At 45.8% G+C, this 20,570-nt stretch overlaps 1 protein-coding gene across 1 annotated transcript in view; it reads left to right on the top strand.

Moving 5' to 3' along the window:
* The window catches only part of RCAN2 (regulator of calcineurin 2), a 255,499-nt gene that overhangs the window by 45,626 nt on the left and 189,303 nt on the right, over nucleotides 1-20,570 (top strand). Inside the window, exon 2 of the mRNA XM_082249910.1 lies at nucleotides 17,317-17,542. Within this exon, the coding sequence (XP_082106036.1) occupies nucleotides 17,318-17,542 (225 nt within the window). The 5' untranslated portion in view covers nucleotide 17,317. The remainder of the gene's footprint in view (nucleotides 1-17,316; nucleotides 17,543-20,570) is intronic.

Genomic DNA, 20,570 nt, shown 5'->3' with positions numbered 1-20,570 from the left:
AAAAAAAGAAAATGTAAAAAATCGAATTTCTTCATAAATTTAGGCCATTATGTATTCTGCTAAATATTTTTGGTAAAAAAAAAAAAAAAAATCCCAATAAGCATAATGTTGATTGGTTTGCGCAAAAGTTATCGCGTCTACAAACAATGGCATAGTGTTATGCCATTTTTATTTATTTATTTTTTATTAGTAATGGAGGCGATCAGGGATTTTTAGCAGGACTTCGACATTGCGGCGGACAGATCGGACACCTATCTGACATTTTTTACACTTTTTTGGGAATCGGTGACATTACTACAGTAATCAGTGCTAAAAATCTGCGCACTTACTGTAGTAATGACACTGGCAGGGAAGGGGTTAACACCAGGGGCGATCATAGGGCTAAGTGTGTCCCTAGGGGGTGTTTTCTAACTGTGTGGGGGGGGGTTGGACTCACTGGATGAACACAGAAACCCCTGTTGCTGCTTAGCATTAACACAAGATCACCGTGTTCATGCATGACAGAACGGCAGTCTGGCGTTCTACATCTCTGGGGAGCGATCGTGGGTGGCCAGCAGACCGGATGATTAGCTCCCCCTGTGACCAATCAGCGCGCGCCCCCACTGGTTATTGCATGAAACGACGTATGGGTATGTCGTTTCGCGCAATAGAGCCGCCCTGCCGCCGTATATATACTGCAGTCAATTAAAGTCAATTGTTTTTTTTTAATTAAACAAACAAACAAACAAACATGTTATACGCACCTGCTCTGTGCAGTGGTATTGCACAGACTGACCCCTGAACCTCCTCTTCCCCACTGGCGATCCTGGATCCTCCTCTTCTTTGTGTGTCCCCATAGCAAGCTGCTTGCTATGTAGGCACACAGGGGTTAATTTACTAAAACCAGAGTGTGCAAAATGTGGTGCAGCTGTGCATGGTAGCCAATTAGCTTCAAACTTCAGCTTGTTCAATTAATGATTGACAAAAGCTGATTGGTTGCTATGCAGAGCTGCACCAGATTTTGCACTTTACAGCTTTAGTAAATCAACCCCATAGTGTCTGCTCGCTCCCAACCTGTGTGTCTATGGAACTGCGCACCATGGACTTACACAGCGGGACTTAGCTCTGTCCCCCAACTCCTCCTTACTGCATTTGATTAACCCCTTCACACAGGGAGGGGGGGGGGAGTAGAGAAATAAAAAACATTTTTTACCTTAATGCAAGGAATGCATTAAGGTAAAAAAATGTTTTTAACTTTAGTTTAACTTTAAATGAGTTGTAAAGTCAGGAAGGTTTTTTTTTATCTTAATGCATTTTACAGCCCACCCAGTTAACCTAATACTTACCTGAGCCCATCTCTCTCCAGTGATGTCCATGAGTCCTGGGACTCTCCCTCCCGATTGGCTGAGATACAGCCGCAGTGCCATGGGCTCCGTGGCTGTCAATCAAGGTCAGTGAGCCAATCAGGAGAGAGAGGGGGTGGGGCGGAATGGAAGCTCCGTGTCTGAATGGACAGACGGAGCTGCAGCTCGGCTCGGGTGCCCCCATAGCAAACTGCTTGCTGTGGGAGCACTCGATAGGAGAGAGGGGCCAGGAGCAAGAACGAGGGACCCGAGAAGAGAAGGATCCAGGCTGCCCTGTGCAAAACCAACTGCACAGAGGAGGTAAGTATAACATGTTTGTTTTGTTTTGTTTTTTTAAAACGAGACTTTACAATCACTTTAAGATAAAAAATGTTTAAGCATCGTTATCGGCCCCTCCCCCTATACTTATATCTCATTTCTCATTTGATTATATGTCATTTGATCCAGTGCTATGCACGTCTGAAGCTCTTCTCTCCCCTCACTTCCAGGTCTCACTGATTTGCTGAAGCAGTGGGAGCCATTGGCCACTCCTGTCAATCAAAGCCAGGGACCTGGGGCAGGGTCCCGCTGTCTGTGTCTGAGCAGCGGGGCTCCGGAGCGAGCATGCATGATTGCCTTAATGGGAAGCAGCTTCCTATTGGAGGCATCAGCTAAGGAGGAGGAGCCAGGAGTGCCAGGGCAGGCTCCGTGAAGAGGAGGTAAGTACAGTGGTGTATTTAGGTTTTGTGCTGCCCTAGGCCTGACTAAACTCGTGCACCCCCTAATTTAACTATGGCCCACCCCTTCCTGTCAAGGCCACACCCCTTCCTGTTTCAAACCCGCCCTGCCATCTGTAAACCACACCCCGTCCTCTTTGGGCTCCACCTTTTCCTCTTAGACCTCCACCTCCTCCTCTCTGTACATTAAAAGTGGGAGCAAAGTGCCTACCTACTTGTATATTTTGTTGTTTTGTATGGGTTCATCAGTTTGCGAGAGTGCTCCTGGGGGCCCCCCATTAGGCAGCGGGGATGCCAATCCACAGGGCCGGCGACCGTAATTGCCGTCAGGCACCCGCGATCTTTCCCCGGTGAGAGAGAGCGACGGTCCGCTGTTGTAAACACTGCTGACCATTGTTCTCTCTGAAATGATCACAGAGCGCCTGTGATACTCCTATTTAGGATCACAGGTCTCTATGTTCATTTCACAAGTCTCTCCCCCATACAGTTAGAAATCACTCCCCTAGGCTCACACGTAACCCTTTGATCACCCATAATGTTAACCCCCTTCCCTGCCAGTGTCATTAGTACAGTGACAGAGCATATTATTAGCATTGATTACTGTAGTAATGTCACTGGTCCCCCCAAAAGTGTAAAAAATGTCAGCTAGGGGTTTGATCTGTGCGCCGCAATGTCGCAGTCCCGTTAAAAATCGCAGATCGTCGCCATTACTAGTAAAAAAATAAAAATTCTCCCCTGCAGTGAAAGGTGAATTAGTGGAGCCAAGTGCCAGAAACTGGGCTCTGGGACTCCAGTGGGAATGGGGACCCCGGGGCACCCCTGCCCGAGCCTGTCCTGATCACCCCCCCTCCCTGCCCAGTATAATCTGATCTAATGACTGATCCCATTTAAAACCATCATCATCATCAGAGTAGGTAGGTATGTCTGTAGGTAGAGATGTAGTTGGGTGGGTGTGCTCACTGGCAGTGGCGGCTGGTGCTCAAAATTTTTTGGGGGGGGGGGCGCAAACAGAAAAATGTAATAGGCATTGCTTTGCGGCAAAAAAGCTGTAAAAAATTGCGTGACTTTGAGGTGACAAAAGTGTGAAAGGGGCCTTCAGTAATCAAGGTATAGTGTGCCAGCATGCCCACTTTCAATGCACAGTGACCAGCATGCCCCCTTCAAAACAGTGACCACCGGGCTCCCTTCAATGCAGTGACCAGTGTGCCCCCTTCAATGCAGTGACCAGAGTGCCCCCTTCAAAACAGTGACCACCGGGCTCCCTTCAATGCAGAGACCAGTGTGCCCCCTTCAATGCAGTGACCAGCGTGCCCCCTTCAATGCAGTGACCAGCGTGCCCCCTTCAATGCAAAGACCAGTGTGTTCCCTTTCAATGCAGAGACCTGCGTGCCCCCTTCAATGCAGGGATCATTGTGCCGCCTTTGAATGCAGAGACCAGCGTACCCCCCTTTCAATGCAGAGACCAGCATACCCCCCTTTCAATGCAGAGACCAGCGTGCCAAGCCCCCCCCCCCCCAGACCAGTGCACTTACCTGTAGCAGTGGCCTCTATTCAGTCCCCGCGTCTCCTCGAGTCCTTAGTCCTCCCGCCTTCTCCTCGGCAAATGGCATGGGGTTTGCCTTTTGGCCAATCAGGAAGCGGGTCTCGGACCCGCTTCCTGATTGGCCAGGAGGAGGATCCGTGTGACAATAGCGAATTTTCATTTTCTATTGTCACACAATGGGTGGGCTCGGGGCGCACTGCACTGCACCTTGGGTCCACCCTTTGCTGAAGCCTATTAGAGCCTCTGGCTCTAATCAGGTGATTTAAAAAAAAAAAAAAAGCCCCATTGAACTCCATGCGTCCGGCGCCCCTCATGTAGATTAGGGGGCCGGACGCATGGATAGGGGGGCGGCACCCCTGTGCCCCCAACACACTGGCCGCCACTGCTCACTGGCTTTACCTGCCTTGGGTCACTGCAGCAGCTTCTCCACTATGATGCCCAGGTCCTCCTCAGCCTTGACAGCCTGAAGCAGCTCCTGGTTCTTCTTCATCCTCAGTGCTGCACCCCAGGGGAGTACGATCCTGGGTACTGGAGAGGAAGGGAAGATCCTAGCAGAACTTGATTGGTCCTCAGTCCTCACATCCCCAGCATCCTTCCCTGGAGAGGAGGAGGGCTAGGAGATGGATGGGGACACAGGGTCAGATGTGCTCTCAGGAACACCATACTCGAGCCAGAAGGGGCAGGGCAAGCCTGGGGGAGGAGCCAGACGTACCCGGGTGCAAGTGCCATACTCGGGAGGCAGGTCGAGGAGGGAGGGGCGGAGCCGAGGTGCCAGGGGAGGAGCCACAAAAACCTGGGGGTGAGCTTCATATCGCACCGCACCGAGGAGAAAAGGGTGGAGCAAGGCGCCATGGTGAGCCGGGGGAGGAGCCAGAATTAGCTGAGGGTAAGTTCCATACTCGGGAGTCGGGCCAGTGAGGAAGGGGTGGAGCTGAGGTGCCAGGGGAGGAGCCAGGAATACCTGGGAGCGAGCTCCATTCTTGGAGCCAGGGAAGGAGGGGCGGAAGCGCCAGGGTAACCCCTAAGGAGGAGCGAATACCCCGAGCAGCAAGGAGGGAAGGGGAGAAGGATCATAACCTGCCATTAATCTCCTGATCCCACCCCCCTTCCATGAATAATATGATTGGCTGCACGGACTCACAGCTGCACTTAGGCGGGGCGGTGCCACTGCACACTCTGCGACTGCAATGAATCACATTGTTGTTTATCATGGCCGGTCCACTGCTGCTGAAAAGATGCCGATAAGTGCCATGAGCCGCTCCGGACTGTGTGTGTGGGAGGTGGCTGCGGGCGGCATTAGGCAGACACGGGAGCAGACTCAGAGGACGGATCGGGGTTTTTTTTTTCATGCGGGGGGCGGCTTTTTTGCCGCCCCCCCACAAAGTGCCGCCCTAGGCCTGGGCCTTGTTGGCCTAGGCCAAAATACAGCATTGGGTAAGTATATACATGTTATGTTATTTTTCTAAAAAAAAACATTTCCTTTAGAGCCGTTTCACATACAGGCGACCCGACTTGCCGGGGCGACCTGTGAAGTCGCGGTGCATAGCGCGCACCGCGACCTCGGAGCGACATGCACGGACTTCATATCATTGAAGTCAATGCAGGTCGCTCCAGGTCGCCCCAAAGTAGTACAGGACCCTTTTTCTAAGTCGGAGCGACTTGTGTCGCTCCTATTAGAACGGGTCCTGTGCTAATCTATGGCAGGCGACCCACGGTGACTTGTCAGGCGACCAAGTCGCCTGACAAGTCGCCCCAGTGGGAACCGGCTCTTACTACCCTTTTAATGCAGTTCAATACAACACAAACCGCATGCCGCGTGCTTGTGCGGTGTCATTTGTCCCTTTCTATGCTGTATGCTGTAAAATACCTGGTTGATCCTGCCTGTTCCTGTGTCCCCTAGGTGCGCTGATCAGGGTAATCATGGCTGCTGATCCATGATACCATGGTCAGTTTACCTACCTCCATCATCCCACTGTGTTTAGAGTCTCTCCCCTCTCTCCCTCCCTCCCTTCCTGTCAGTTCCTAGTGTGTGAGCCGATCTCCAAACCCACCCCTCCCCTCCTGCCGCTTTTCCATGTGACAATAACATTTGTGATCACAAATACTGCCAGCCCCTCTGTTATAACAAGATATACTACACAGTGTATGGATTTTTTTTTAAATTCTGCAGATAAATACCTTATTTCTCAATGCCAATGTGCAGTCATGTGACCACCGGCTGACGTCAGAGGGGAATCTCAGCCCCTCCCGCTGTAGTCCTTAGATCGGGGAAGGAGAGCCGTGGGAGGTCACATGACCAGACAGCAGCAATGTGAAATAAGGTATTTAGCTGCAGAGCTTAACAAAAAAACAAAAAAAAAAAAAACATACACTGTGTAGTATATCTTCTTATAATAGAGGGGCTGCCAGTAATTGTGCTCACTGACTTAACAACCACTTTAAAGCGGAGTTCCAGCCATTTCACTCACCTGTCCAACGGTCCAGCGATGCGGCCGCCCGAAGCCTCGATCCTCTCCCTCGGCACCGGCATCACTGCTGTGGGCACCCGGCTGTGACAGTTTGCGGCTTCACAGCCGGGTACGCACTGCGCATGCGCTAATTGCGCTACACGCCGTGATTGGCCAGCAATCTTCTGGGACCTTTGACATGTCCCAGAAGATTGCAGGGAGGGAGGAGAAGAGGAGAACTTCCGCTCAGGGCGCCGCGGCGCTCCGAGCGGAAGTGGGAGCGGGTACCTGTCAAAACTAGGTACCCGCTCCCCCCAAAAAAAATTACATGCCAAATGTGGCATGTCAGGGGGTTAGGACCACCTAAAGCGGAAGTTCCACTTTTGGGTGGAACTCCGCTTTAAGTAAAACTTACAGGTCTCCCCCAGCCTTTAATTGGACAATGAAAAGAGAAGCAGCAGATTCTGTCAGTCACATCTCTCATTCTATCAGCAAGTCTCTTGTTAGCACTTGACCAGTGAGACACAACTGATTGGCTATCTGTGCTGCTTCTCCCTCTTCAAGTCTATTTTCCACTGTAAAGGATCTACAGGAGTCGAATCCAGAAACGAACACTTTGTGCATTAAAGCGGTTGTAAACCCACAGATAAAAAAAAAAAACCTGCAAGACAAAGGCATAATGAGCTAGTATGCATCGCATACTAGCTCATTATGTATTACTTACCTTAGAACGAAGCCCCGACACGGACCCCCGGACATCGCTGCGGGCGCTGCCATGATCCCTCGCCGTCTCTTCCGGGTTCGCCGGCTCCGGCGAGGTGATTGGCTGGAAAAGACGGCTCCGGCGCGATGATTGGCCGGAGCCACGATGACGCATGCGCGCGGGAGTGATTTTCCGGCAAGCTCCCGGCAAATAGATTGAAGGTCCCCCCGGACCTTCAAAACGCATTCGCCGCTCGCACGAGCGGCTGCATGCACTGTAAATATCTCCTAAACCATGCCGGTTTAGGAGATATTATTTGTACCTACAGGTAAGCCTTATTATAGGCTTACCTGTAGGTAAAAGTGTAAAAAAGCGGGATACTACCGCTTTAAGACTGAATACATTTAAATATGCAATATTATTTTCAGAGCTTTATTATTTGCTGTTATATCCTCCTGGAGTTTTGCTTTGATACTTTTGGGTCAATTGTATTTACATTTGTTTTTTTATCTGTTGTTGTATACAGTATCTCACAAAAGTGAGTACACCCCTCACATTTTTGTAAATATTTTATTATATCTTTTCATGTGACAACACTGAAGAAATGACACTTTGCTACAATGTAAAGTAGTAAGTGTACAGCTTGTATAACAGTGTAAATTTGCTGTCCTCTCAAAATAACTCAACACACAGCCGATAATGTTTAAACCGCTGGCAACAAAAATGAGTACACCCCTAAGTGAAAATGTTCAAATTGGGCCCAAAGTGTCAATATTTTGTGTGGCCACCATTATTTTCCAGCACTGCCTTAACCCTCTTGGGCATGGAGTTCACCAGAACTTCACAGGTGAACCTCTTCCACTCCTCCATGATGACATCACAGAGCTCCTCCACCTTCCATTTGAGGATGCCCCACAGATGCTCAATAGGGTTTAGGTCTGGAGACATGCTTGGCCAGTCCATCACCTTTACCCTCAGCTTCTTTAGAAAGTCAGTGGTCGTCTTGAAGGTGTGTTTGGGGTCGTTATCATGTTGAAATACTTCCCAGCGACCCAGTCTTCGAAGGGAGAGGTGAGCTCTGCTTCAGTATGTCACAGTACATGTTGGCATTCATGGTTCCCTCAATGAACTGTAGCTCCCCAGTGCCGGCAGCACTCATGCAGCCCCAGACCATGACACTCCCACCACCATGCTTGACTGTAGGCCAGACACACTTGTCTTTGTACTCCTCACCTGGTTACTGCCACATGCTTGACACTATCTGAACCAAATAAGTTTATCTTGGTCTCATCAGACCACAGGACATGGTTCCAGTAATCCATGTCCTTAGTCTGCTTGTCTTCAGCAAACTGTTTGCGGGCTTTCTTGTGCATCATCTTCTGGGACAACAGCCATGCAGACCAATTTGATGCGGTGTGTGGCATATGGTCTGAGCACTGACAGGCTGACCCCCCCACCCCTTTAACCTCTGCAGCAATGCTGGCAGCACTTATACGTCTATTTCCCAAAGACAACCTCTGGATATGACGCCGAGCACGTGCACTCAACTTCTTTGGTCGACCATGGCGAGGCCTGTTCTGAGTGGAACCTGTCCTGTTAAACTGCTGTATGGTCTTGGCCACCGTGCTACAGCTCAGTTCAGGGTCTTGGCAATCTTCTTATAGCCTAGGCCATCTTTATGTAGAGCAACAATTCTTTTTTTCAGATTCTCAGACAGTTCTTTGCCATGAGGTGACATGTTGAACTTCCAGTGACCAGTATAAGAGAGTGAGAGCGATAACACCAAATTTAACGCACCTGCTCCCCATTCACACCTGGGACCTTGTAACACTAATGAGTCACAGGACCGCAGGGAAAATTGGGCCCAATTTGGACATTTTCACTTAGGGTTGCACTCACTTTTGTTGCCAGCGGTTTAGACATTAATGGCTGTGCGTTGGGTTATTTTGAGGGGACAGCCAATTTACACTGTTATACAAGCTGTACACTCACTACTTTACATTGTAGCAAAGTGTCATTTCTTCAGTGTTAATACATGAAAGATATAATAAAATATTTACAAAAATGTGAGGGGTGTACTCATTTTTGTGAGATACTATTACTGTATCTATTTTCTCTTCACTATATTTGTATTGTGTACAGTAAATCATCAAGCCCTTGTTTTGCAAACTAATATTTAATACAGTGTGCACACATCAGAAAGTATGCTCAAAGAACTCTAGGTATTCTAAAGAAAGTTGTGGCAGAGTCTGTAGATCTGTTTTTCTGATATGGAGCTGTACAAAGGCTGGGAAGGGGTAGAGTCACCACTTTGATTCATTAACTTTTGTTTGTAAATTTCAGTTTTAGCTTTTAAATTCTGTAAGCATCACACCTTTTTGAAATGGCAACAAGGAAAAACTGGAAAACACATAAAAAATAGCCAGCTATTTTTGCTGGGAAGAGCAAGCCCATGTAGGATATTTAGTCTTCAAAGAACTTGTACCTGGTACTGCAGAGAGGCTTGGTCGCTGCCACCACCAGGTTTATGGGGAGGATGTAATCACCGAGTCATGTGGCAACTGAGCCCTGATGAAGAGCTGGAAGAGGCAAGTCATCAGCTCATGTGGTAGTGAGAGGCTGGTGGCCAGAACCTTCTGCCCACTATTTAAGGAAAGAGTATCACCTGTTTGGGACAACATTTGTGCAGCTAAACCCAGTTTTGTTGAACTCAGGTTCAAGCACTCCATCGCTGGATTTGGGCCCCAACATACACCAATAAACTGGCCAGTGGGAAAGGGGTTGGACAGAGACTATGAAAGATATAAAACTCCGCGCTAATGGTCTATCCGGTTGAAAAAATGGAAGGGAGGATATGTGTAAAATATATGTGTATATGTGCAAATAGAAAAAGGTGTATCACATAAGTATGAGCGTGATATGTAGATTATAGGCTGCAGCCTCCCTGGGTAATAGTCCGAGGACTATAACTATAACTATAACTATGAATGAAAGAAGGAGGGGTGGTGGCGCTGCCTATAAAAGGAAAACTCAATATAAGGTGCAGCAAATAAATGCTAGTAATAAATCCTCAGTGTGCAAAGATATAAATTATAAAGTGACAAGTGCATATAGGTGATGTTAAACCGTGTGATACAATGTGGTAAATATCAAACGTAAATATCAGCAGACAGTATTAGGTATTATTAAATAGCAGCAAACAATTTTAAATATTATTAGTGCAAATCTTAAGGCCCCGTTCACATAGGGTCGATCCGACTTTGGGTGGCGACCTCCGAGGTCGCAGGGCGAGCAGCGCGCCGCGACCTTGGAGCGGCCGCCACGGACTTCATAACATTGAAGTCTATGGCGGTCGCCTCCGGGTCGCCCCAAAGAAGCTCCGGACCCTTTTTCTAAGTCGGAGCGACTTGTGTCGCTCCTATTAGAACGGGTCCGCAGCTTCCCTATGGAAGGCGACCTACGGCGACCTGTGAGGCGACCAGGTCGCCTCACAGGCCGCCTTAGTGTGAACGGGGGCTTAGGTGCTTATCAGAAAACGTGCTCTGGTGCATGTAAAAATCCCCAACTATACCATACAGTATGGTATAGGGGTGAAATAAAGTGCCAACAACAAATTGCAATAAATATGCACACCAAAAAAGTCCAATATAAACTAAATGTCTCTGTGTCACATGCAGTGACCAAATACAGGTGTAGGATTCCGGATCAATATAAGTGACAACACTCTGATGATGGTTATAGGGAGTGACCCCGTGGTGGGCGGTGAGGTGCTGGGTGATCCTTCTGGTAGAAAAACACACTTACCAGAAACACCCACCCTACACAGGGGTATATAACGGGTGTATGAAATGTATCCAGCGACCCAAAGCTCTCGGTATCTCCACCTATTCCTAGATAAGGGCGTCCTACAGGAAACCTGGGCGGTCCTAGTTTAAGATATCCCTTAAGGTGTTGGTGGGTCCTAATAGGCTCCTAGCAGCAGATAAGGTCCGAGGTGCCCACCGGTATCACTCGAGGTTATATGCCAGGGAATAATCATAGACAAGGGACATAGTGTAATACCGTATGGATATTTATTCAAGCAAAAATGTAGAGAGGTACTCACATATTAGGAGAATCAAACAGGCATGTAATAATGAATATGGAGCGCTGTGCCTCGATCTCAAATGGTGAAAGCCGGAAGTGACGCGACACGCTGTACACGTTTCGTAGTAGATACGTCATCAGCAGCCCGCTGGATACATTTCATACACCCGTTATATACCCCTGTGTGGGGTGGGTGTTTCTGGTAAGTGTGTTTTTCTACCAGAAGGATCACCCAGCACCTCACCGCCCACCACAAGGTCACTCCCTATAACCATCATCAGAGTGTTGTCACTTATATTGATCCGGAATCCTACACCTGTATTTGGTCACTGCATGTGACACAGAGACATTTAGTTTATATTGGACTTTTTTGGTGTGCATATTTATTGCAATTTGTTGTTGGCACTTTATTTCACCCCTATACCATACTGTATGGTATAGTTGGGCATTTTTACATGCACCAGAGCACCTTTTCTGATAAGCACCTTAAGATTTGCACTAATAATATTTAAAATTGTTTGCTGCTATTTAATAATACCTAATACTGTCTGCTGCTATTTACGTTTGATATTTACCACATTGTATCACATGGTTTAACATCACCTATATGCACTTGTCACTTTATAATTTATATCTTTGCACACTGAGGATTTATTACTAGCATTTATTTGCTGCGCCTTATATTGAGTTTTCCTTTTATAGGCAGCGCCACCACCCCTCCTTCTTTCATGGACAGAGACTATGAATCTCCAATTCTTGCATCACTTTTAGTTAGGACCCCCTTAGTAAAAGGCTTAGAAGCAAATATATTGGTCTGCTGTTATTTTCAGAGTTACACGTTCATTTGCAAGTTTTTCCATTACTTTGGTTATTGTTTTACTGTATTGCAACAATAACTATTCTCCCTTCAGCCTTGGTGTATCAGAGTGTAGTGCTGCCTAGGGAGTTGTTAACACTGGGAATAGGGGACCTAAGGAACTGGGACTCCTTCAGGGGTAAGTGTCACATTAGTAGACTGCATTAAGGCAGCATCTAATAGGTGGACAAGCGATTTTTATACTTTTTCATTCGATTGAAAATCTACAGGTGCAAGGCAAACCTCAGGCTTAGATGGGTACAGGGCCAGGACAAGGGGTGGGCAGGAGGGAGGCTGCCCTGGGCGCAATAGTTTATTACAGGGATGTGGGTGCCCTTACCCTAACCCTAAGGGAAGGGGGGGGGGTACAGTTTGGCATCTTTGCCCTGGGTGCTGGATGGTCTTGTTCCCCCGTTACTGGATGGGTGATTTGGGTAAGTTAAGTTAGGTCAAGTCAAAGGGGCAAAAAAGTGCACTCTGCTTTGAAATGCACGTATACTTTAGAGCAGAACAGGGTCCTAGGAAAGATAGCAGCTTTGGGCACCCATGCAATGATTGATAAGGATTGCAATGGGAAGAGAGAAGCTATGGCACCTGTATTGTCGGTACTTGCATAGCTTGCCCCATCAAACACCAACTGCCTAAATCATCCCTTGTGAAGTAACAGGCAGTTTCACCGCTTTAACCATCTGTGCTACCCCCAGGTTTACTGCAGGAGCAAAATAGGAATGTTTGGCCCCTTGGACATCCACTGGGCCCTAGGCTTCTGCCTAGGTTGCCTTATGGGTGATCCAACTCTGGCTGGGCTGGAATCTTTCCTGCCAACTGCTTAGAGTTGAAGGGGGTGTTTGCAATATGCTTCCCACAGCTATTCCCGTAGGCACGGGTGCGTACATTCATCCAAAGTGATCAGGCGTGTTTGTGCTTACATCTTTTATCACAGTGATTGTTCAGTACCGAGATTGATAAAGTCCGTAGGAAGCTTTAGTTTGATTTCCGCTGTGCATTATAGAAAGCTTTATATAAAGTATTATACATTTAATGTTTTTTTTTTCTTTCAATCATTTTTATTTATTTAAAGGTATGAAAAGAAACAAAGTCATTAGGGAAAGGTAAAGCGTAGGTGGAATGAAATTAAAGTGTATGTAGGCAAACCGCTAAATACGCAGCTGAAGTACATAATTGTGAGCGTTCTCACCTACCCAAAAAAATGTGTAATTCTGATAAGCCTGTATGGCTCTTTTACAATAAAAATGCTTCCTGCTCCCAAGTTTTTTAAAAAAAATTATGAATATTAATTATATTTAAATACTGTATAATATCATTTCATTTTATAGAGTTAAACATCCTTTTTAAATAATTAAATATATATTTAAATATCAAATATTTTATATTTTTTTTTTAGGTCTTCTTTTTTTAGGATAAATGTCACCCCTCACCCTTTCCTGCTGTTCACCCCCTCGGACAGCTGTATTAAAATAAATCCCTATCTATATGTCTATTTTTACTCAGATAAGCAATAGTCACGTGGCACATAAGGCCCAGGCCTTTTCTTCTTTTGCTTACTTCTTGCTTGGGATCTTTTTTGGGTGCTCGACGTGGACTTGACTGGCTTTCAACGAGTCCTTTCAGGAGAGAGGAGAAGTAACACAATCACAGGGGGATGGCCGGGGATGGTGGTTTTGGGGAACCATGGCATTATTGGAATAGTGGTCCCCCACACACTGAAATATGGATTGGGGACTTATATAAGGTAATTATTGCTGGCTTCACAAGGCAAGGGGGTAAAAAAGATTGTCAGGATAGGCTAAGGGGGGATCTGTAAAAAGGACACATAATGTTTTTTTTGGTTCAATGTTTCAGTACATCCGCTACTTGTGTTTTTCACTGACAAATGGACAATAATAGAATGTCTCTGGCCTTATAATTAGACCAAATACAGCGCTTGCTCAAACCAGTGACTACCAATATCTATATATTATTACTATGGTAAGTATAATACCAGTATAAATATTGCAAATTGATTAAACATGTGATCAAAAAAATGTTATCTGATAAATCATGTGCAGATTATTGGTGGCTAAAACCTGTGAATATATATAAAATTGTATAAAAAAATCAAGTGTAAGTGAAGTAGTGTAAAATACTAAGAAATTATCCGTGAATAATCAACGAAAAAAAAATATATATATATATATAGTCCCAGAAAAATATATAAAGGTGACTTCAGTGCTCAAAACATGGTGAATGTCCTTGATGGCAAAAATATATGGATCTTCAATTCAAAAGTGCACGTGCTTTAGCATAATATGCTGTGACATCAATCCCTTTGTGAATAAATAGGCTGGATCACTTACCAGATTGAGTGGGTTCTATATACCATATGGCATTAGAACCATTCACACTTGAAAAGCCCCCTGGGCTTAATAGGTATTCCCCTTGGAGCGATCCCACAATTTCAGATGGTTCCGCTGTATTCCTGGGTATCAATGATGGTATATGGGAGAGAAAAGAGGCTCCAAATTGTGTAATACGGTTTAAAGAAATACTTTATTGCCCATAAATCGGGTGTAATAGTTTAAAAGGTATTATCGCATCACTGGTGGTCTAGCGGTACGGGCTGCTCGTCCTCCTCGCAGAGAGACAGGCTACTTCCGGCTTGCGCTTCACCTCGATGTGACGCAATGACGCTGTGCGGTCCAAGCTGACGCGTTTCGTCGCTTCCGGTGACGTCCTCAGAGCAGGCTCCACTGTTTTATCAATTTGCAATATTTATACTGGTATTATACTTACCATAGTAATAATATATAGATATTGGTAGTCACTGGTTTGAGCAAGCGCTGTATTTGGTCTAATTATAAGGCCAGAGACATTCTATATACCTTATTTGTACAGCAGCTGCTATTTATTGTTTTTAGGCTTTTTTACAAAAATACCCATTGTTATTTTAAATCTACAAAAGTGGCGCAAGGAATATACTTTGTATATATATTTTAAATAGACAATAATGTTAAGAAATGTTTTTTTATGAATGCATACATGGCTATTTTAAGTTAAACTGTTTTTTTATCAGTGTTTTAAAACCTATTAAGTTATTACACCCTCCAATTCTCAGTGGTAGCTTCAGCCTGCCTACTCTCATGTGACCACCATGATTGGCTTTCATGGAGATCATATGATTGCAAAACACGCTGCCTCCCTGAGCTTGACAGTGCAGTCTCAGAACTAGAAGTGCTCATATGTATGCATTCTAGGTAACCAGCTAGGACCAATTTAAAGCGGAGTTCCAGCCATTTACTCACCTGTCCAACGGTCCAGCGATGCGGCCGCCGGAAGCCTCGATCCTCTCCCTCGGCGCCGGCATCACTGCTGTGGGCACCCGGCTGTTACAGTTTGCGGCTTCACAGCCGGGTACCCACTGCGCATGCGCGAGTCGCGCTGCGCGCCGTGATTGGCCGGCAATCTTCTGGGACCTCTGACGTGTCCCAGAAGATTGCAGGGAGGGAGGGGGAGAGGAGAACTTCCGCTCAGGGCGCCGCGGCGCTCCGAGCGGAAGTGGGAGCGGGTACCTGTCAAAACTAGGTACCCGCTCCCCCCCCCAAAAAATGACATGCCAAATGTGGCATGTCGGGGGGTCAGGACTCCCTAAAGCGGAAGTTCCACTTTTGGGTGGAACTCCGCTTTAAGTTTGGATCCCCGTGGAGCTGGAAAACTCTGTAGTAAGCACTGCTACTCCAGTGATTGCCGCTAGCTTCCAGATCCCATGCCGAGTGACTGCTCACTGAACACAGTGCGTCAGTTAGAAAACACTTTGCATTTACTCAGTGAATGGATGAGATGGAGATGGTGAAATCACTTCCTTGACTCTCCACCTTGTCCAATCAGAGAATTCTTTGCATTTACTGAGAAATTGCAAAGTGTTCTCTAAATGGTGCCTGTGCCAAGCAGTTGACCTCCTATATTCACAATGCAACAGGGCAGATGCTCAGCATGGGACCTGGAAGCAAGTGGAGTAGCGGATCACTGGAGTATCGGAGCCTACTGGACCAATGTACAGCCGTGGCCAAAAGTTTTGAGAATGACACAAATATACATTTTCACAAATTCTGCTGCCTCATTTTTTATGATGGCAATTTTCATATACTCCAGCATGTTATGAGGAGTGATAAGATGAATTGCAAAAAATTCCCTCTTTGCCATAAAAATGAACTAAATCCCATAAAAAACATTTCCACTGCGTTTGTGAAAAAGGCTTCAGAGCACCCAGGAAAGTCCAGCAAGCGCCAGGGTCATCTCCTACAGTGGATTGAGCTGTGGGATTGGGGCATCACCAGTGCAGAGCTTTTTTAGGAATAGCAGCAGGCAGGTGTGAGTGCATCTGCATGCACAGTGAGGAGAAGACTTTTGGAGGATGGCCAGGTGTCAAGAAGGGCAGCAAGGAAGCCACTTCTCTCCAGGAAAAACATCAGAGACAGACTGATATTCTGCAAAAGGTACAGGGATTGGACTGCTGAGGACTGGGGTAAAGTCATTTTCTCTGATGAATCCCCTTTCCGATTGTTTGGGGCACCCAGAAAAAAAACCTTGTCCGGAGTAGAAAAGGGGAGCGCTACCATCAGTCCTGTTTCATACAACAGTAAAGCATCTTGAGACGATTCATGTGTGGGGTTGCTTCTCAGCCAAGAGAGTGGGCTCATTCAGAATTTTGCCGAAGAGCCCATTCACATTAGCGCAACTTGTCAAGCGACTTGTCAGCCTGACAAGTCGCGGTATGTCGCGGTCCATTGAGTAGTAAAGGACCCGTTCTAATAGGAGCGACACAAGTCGCTCCGACTTAGGAAAAGGGTCCTGTACTACTTTGGAGCGACCTCGGAGCGACTTGCATAGACATCCATTATGTGAAGTCTCTGCAAGTCGCGCCGAAGTCGCGGTGCACAGCGGTGCACGCGACTTCACAGGTCGCCCCCCGAAGTCGTGTCGCCTCAATGTGAATGAGCTCTTAGTACGCAGCCATGAATAAAGAATGGTACAAAAACATCCTCCTAGAGCAACTTCTCCCAACCATCCAAGAACAGTTTGGTAACGTACAACGCCTTTCCCAGCACTATGGAGCACATTGCCAAGAGGCAAAAGTGCGTGCCGCGGAAATCTCATGCACAAAATCACGTACATGTACGTGATTTTGCCCAGCTGGGCCGCCCTGCCGCAGTATATATATGCGGCAGGCGGCCAGAACTGGTTAATTGTCAGTAAAAGCCTTTGGCACTTAGTAAGTGCTTGTAATTATACTTCAGTATACCATAGTAACATCTGGCAAAAAAGATCTAAAAACACTGGAGCAGCAAACTTTGTGAAAATTAATATTTGTGTCATTCTCAAAACTTTTGGCCATGGCTTTAACATGTAAATTTGCCATACTTGGAATTATTTAATTAATTGAATTAAATGAATTATTAATGATGTCTCAGCACAGGGAACCATGCATGAGAAAGTTAATCTACAGATTGCAGAAGAAAAGGGGAACTTCCAGTTTTTGCCATCCCTTACTATATTTGTCTGCCATCTTCTGTATCTTTCCGTTGCATTTTGTGATAGGTCACTTCTATTTTCTTCTTTATATAGGATGAGGGAAGACCTGTACTTAACCGGGATGAGGGATGCAAGTTATTTTACCTGTGTGGTCGGGGGCGGGGACCTTCTGGTACTCTGCCCCATACATAGAAGCATGGACCTGTCCAGGTACTTTACTGAAGAAGATTTTCAGGGCATCACAGACTTCAACGATCTTCCCAACTCACTCTTCGCCTGCAACGTCCACCAGTCTGTTTTTGAAGATGAAGCCAGTAAGGTATGGTACTGCCTATTGAGTGAAAATGCCAATATTGGGGCCAATATGATTTAAGCTGAATGTCAGGCAAAAAGCTGAGTAGACAGATGAAATACTGTGCATAGAAGACAGTTGTTTTACCTTCTTAAGGAAATGTATCTCTGTGCATTCAGTTCTGAGATTTACACATCTACCAGATCTCAGGGAGTGTAAGAGGACACGTGGCCACACAATGAGATTGGAGGGGAAGCCGTTTTACCTCAAGCTGTGTAGGGGTTTTTTTTCATTGTCAGGGCGATAAGAATGTGGAACTCTCTTCCACAATTGGTGGTGTCAGCGGGAAGTATTGATATTTTTAAAAGACTCTTGGACGTGCACCCTAAAGAACACAATATACAGGGATATGGGAAATGATTATCGGCGCTGACACATGTACACCTACACAGGCTGAACTGGATGGACTATTGTCTTTATTCAACCTTAACTACTATGTAACTGTGTAAGATTCCTCCATCCACACTACACAGCAAGGATGGATGAATCTCCCACTGCGGATATTGTATTTGGACACCTGGCCTCATCAGCTGTCAAATGCTTGAACAGCGTTTGCATCTGCTTGGTCAACAGTTTTACACCTGGCTCCTTTGATTTTTCAGTCGAAGAATGCTGGAAGTGAGGCAGCCAACTGGGCCACCCACTAAGCAAATTTTGTTTGGTTAAATAGAAACTGGCTGAAATTTGATCTCTGTATGGTAAGATTAAAGTGGAAGTGTCGTCGCTTTTTTACCTTTTACCTACAGGTAAGCCTATAATAAGGCTTACCTGTAGGGAAAATTAATATCTCCCAAACCTGCAAGGTTAAGGAGATATTCGCTCTGCATGCTGCCGCTGACACCAGCGGCGCATGCGCTCTAAAGGTTCGGCGGATCTTCAGAGCTCTTTGCCGACTCCTTGCCGAAAAGTGACTCCCACGCGCATGCGCGGGAGTGACGTCATCGTGGCTCCGGCCACTCACAGCTCCGGAGCCACGGAACCTGGAGGAGACGCCAAGGGAACATGACAGCTCCCTCAGCGGTGTCCGGGCGACCATGTTGGGGCTTCGTTTTAAGGTACGTATTTCATAATGGCTTTATGTATCTCATTATGCCTTTGTCCTGCAGGGTTTTTTTTTTTCAGTTTGTTTTTTTCGGTGAGGATACAACCGCTTTAAGGTGAGTATAAGGGGACAGGGGATGCCCTTTGAACAGACCTTTTCACTTAGCCCTGTATTGGTCAGGCGACTATGTGTCTTTAACCTCTGAAATACTGGCCCATGTTTCTTTATTGCTACAGGGTGGCAGCTCTGTGCAGAATCACGTATATAAATATACACGATTCTGTATTTCCAGGTAGGGTGCACAACCGTGCCAGCCCACCCGGCTGTTATGTGATTCGTCACAACACGTGCTGATCAGAGTCCTGGCCAGTAACTGAACACCAGCACCCGGCGATCGGCTGAGTCTCACAGGACACAGCTCTGTGAGTGTAAACAGCACAGAGCTATGTCCAGTGGCAGGGGATCTAGTTGGTATTTCATTCCCTGCAACCATTAGATCCCCAGTAAAAGTAGCACACAGTACACACATAAACACTTGTATGGCACATGTTTAACCCCTTCATTGCACTAGATGTTAACCCTTTCCAGCCCAGTGTCATTAGTACAGTGACCGTGTATAATATTAGCATTGAGCACTGTAATAATGGCACTGGTGATACCAGTGGCAACTAGTTAGTTCTAACAAAGTGTCATTTAGTGTCAGATTGGCAGCTGCACTATCGCAGTCCTGTTATAAGTCACTGATGGCCGCCATTACTAGTATAAAAAACTTTTTCTAGTACATATACCATAATTTGTAGACGCTATGACTTTCACGCAAACCAATCAATATACACCTATTGGGATTTTTTTTTTACCAAAAACATGTAGCAGAATACATTTTGGCCAAAATGTATTAAGAGAATGGATTTTTTAAAAATTTTTAAAGGATATGTTTTATAGTAGAAAGTAAAAAATATATATATATATTTTTTTTTTTCAAAATTGTAGGTCTTTTTATTTTTTTTTGTTATATAATAAAAAAAAACAGAGGTGATCAAAAACCAGCATAAGAAAGCTGTATTTGTGTGGAAAAAATAGATCAATTTAGTTTGGTTACAGCGTTGCATGATTGTGCAATTGCCAGAGGGCAAGTGGTTAAAGAGATCCTGTTACGGACATAAAAGTGCAGTTAATAGCACAAAAGCGTCAAATATGTTTACCTTCCGTTTTTTTATTCACTTGTAATGTTCCCCCTCTCTTCTTGCCCTCACCTCTACAGGAAGTATCTAATACTCACTTTGCCGACCCAGCTCCTCGGTTCCTCACTTCACCTCCCTACATAACTTTTTACGTAGCTGTTGGAGAAGGAGTGAAGGCGAAGACTATGATGCACAATGGCAGTTGCAGATCAAACAGAGGCTAAGATGACAGCTTCCATGGCTGAAAAAGATAGTAGGTTTTAATTCCACTTTGAAGCGGAACTAAACCCATCGATTTACCAGTTAAAAAAAAAACAGTTACATTCCCACCATGCTGGGATTGCTAACTGTGACATTGGTTGTGCTCTCAACTAAACCATCAAATGTCTGGTGTCATAACTGGTCACATGTGCAGCACCATGGCAGTTGACGATCAAACAGAAGCTGAGATGGCAGCTTCATTGGCTGAAAAGGATAGGAGAGTTTAGTTCCGCTTTAAGTGACAGCTCTAAGTCTGCCAGGGCTGCTGAAATCACATCCAAGATGGTGGCACCCAGCTCTGGTCTCAGGGCTTTTGAATGTCTACACAAGGGAGGCTTTTACAGGGAAATAAGATGTGTAAAAGAGTTAAAGGCATATATATATTCTTATGGGCAGATTTTTGTTGAAAAGAATAATCTGGTGACAGGCACTCTTTAACCACTTCAGCTCTGGAAGGTTTTACCTTCTTAATGACCAGGCTATTTTTTGCGATTTGGCACTGCGTTATTTT

Source organism: Pelophylax lessonae, assembly GCF_965119305.1.
Source record: "Pelophylax lessonae genome assembly, chromosome: 3".
NCBI classification, from domain to species: Eukaryota; Metazoa; Chordata; class Amphibia; order Anura; family Ranidae; genus Pelophylax; species Pelophylax lessonae.
The sequence above is the reverse complement of the archived record's forward strand: the minus strand, read 5'-3'. Positions and strand labels throughout refer to the sequence as shown.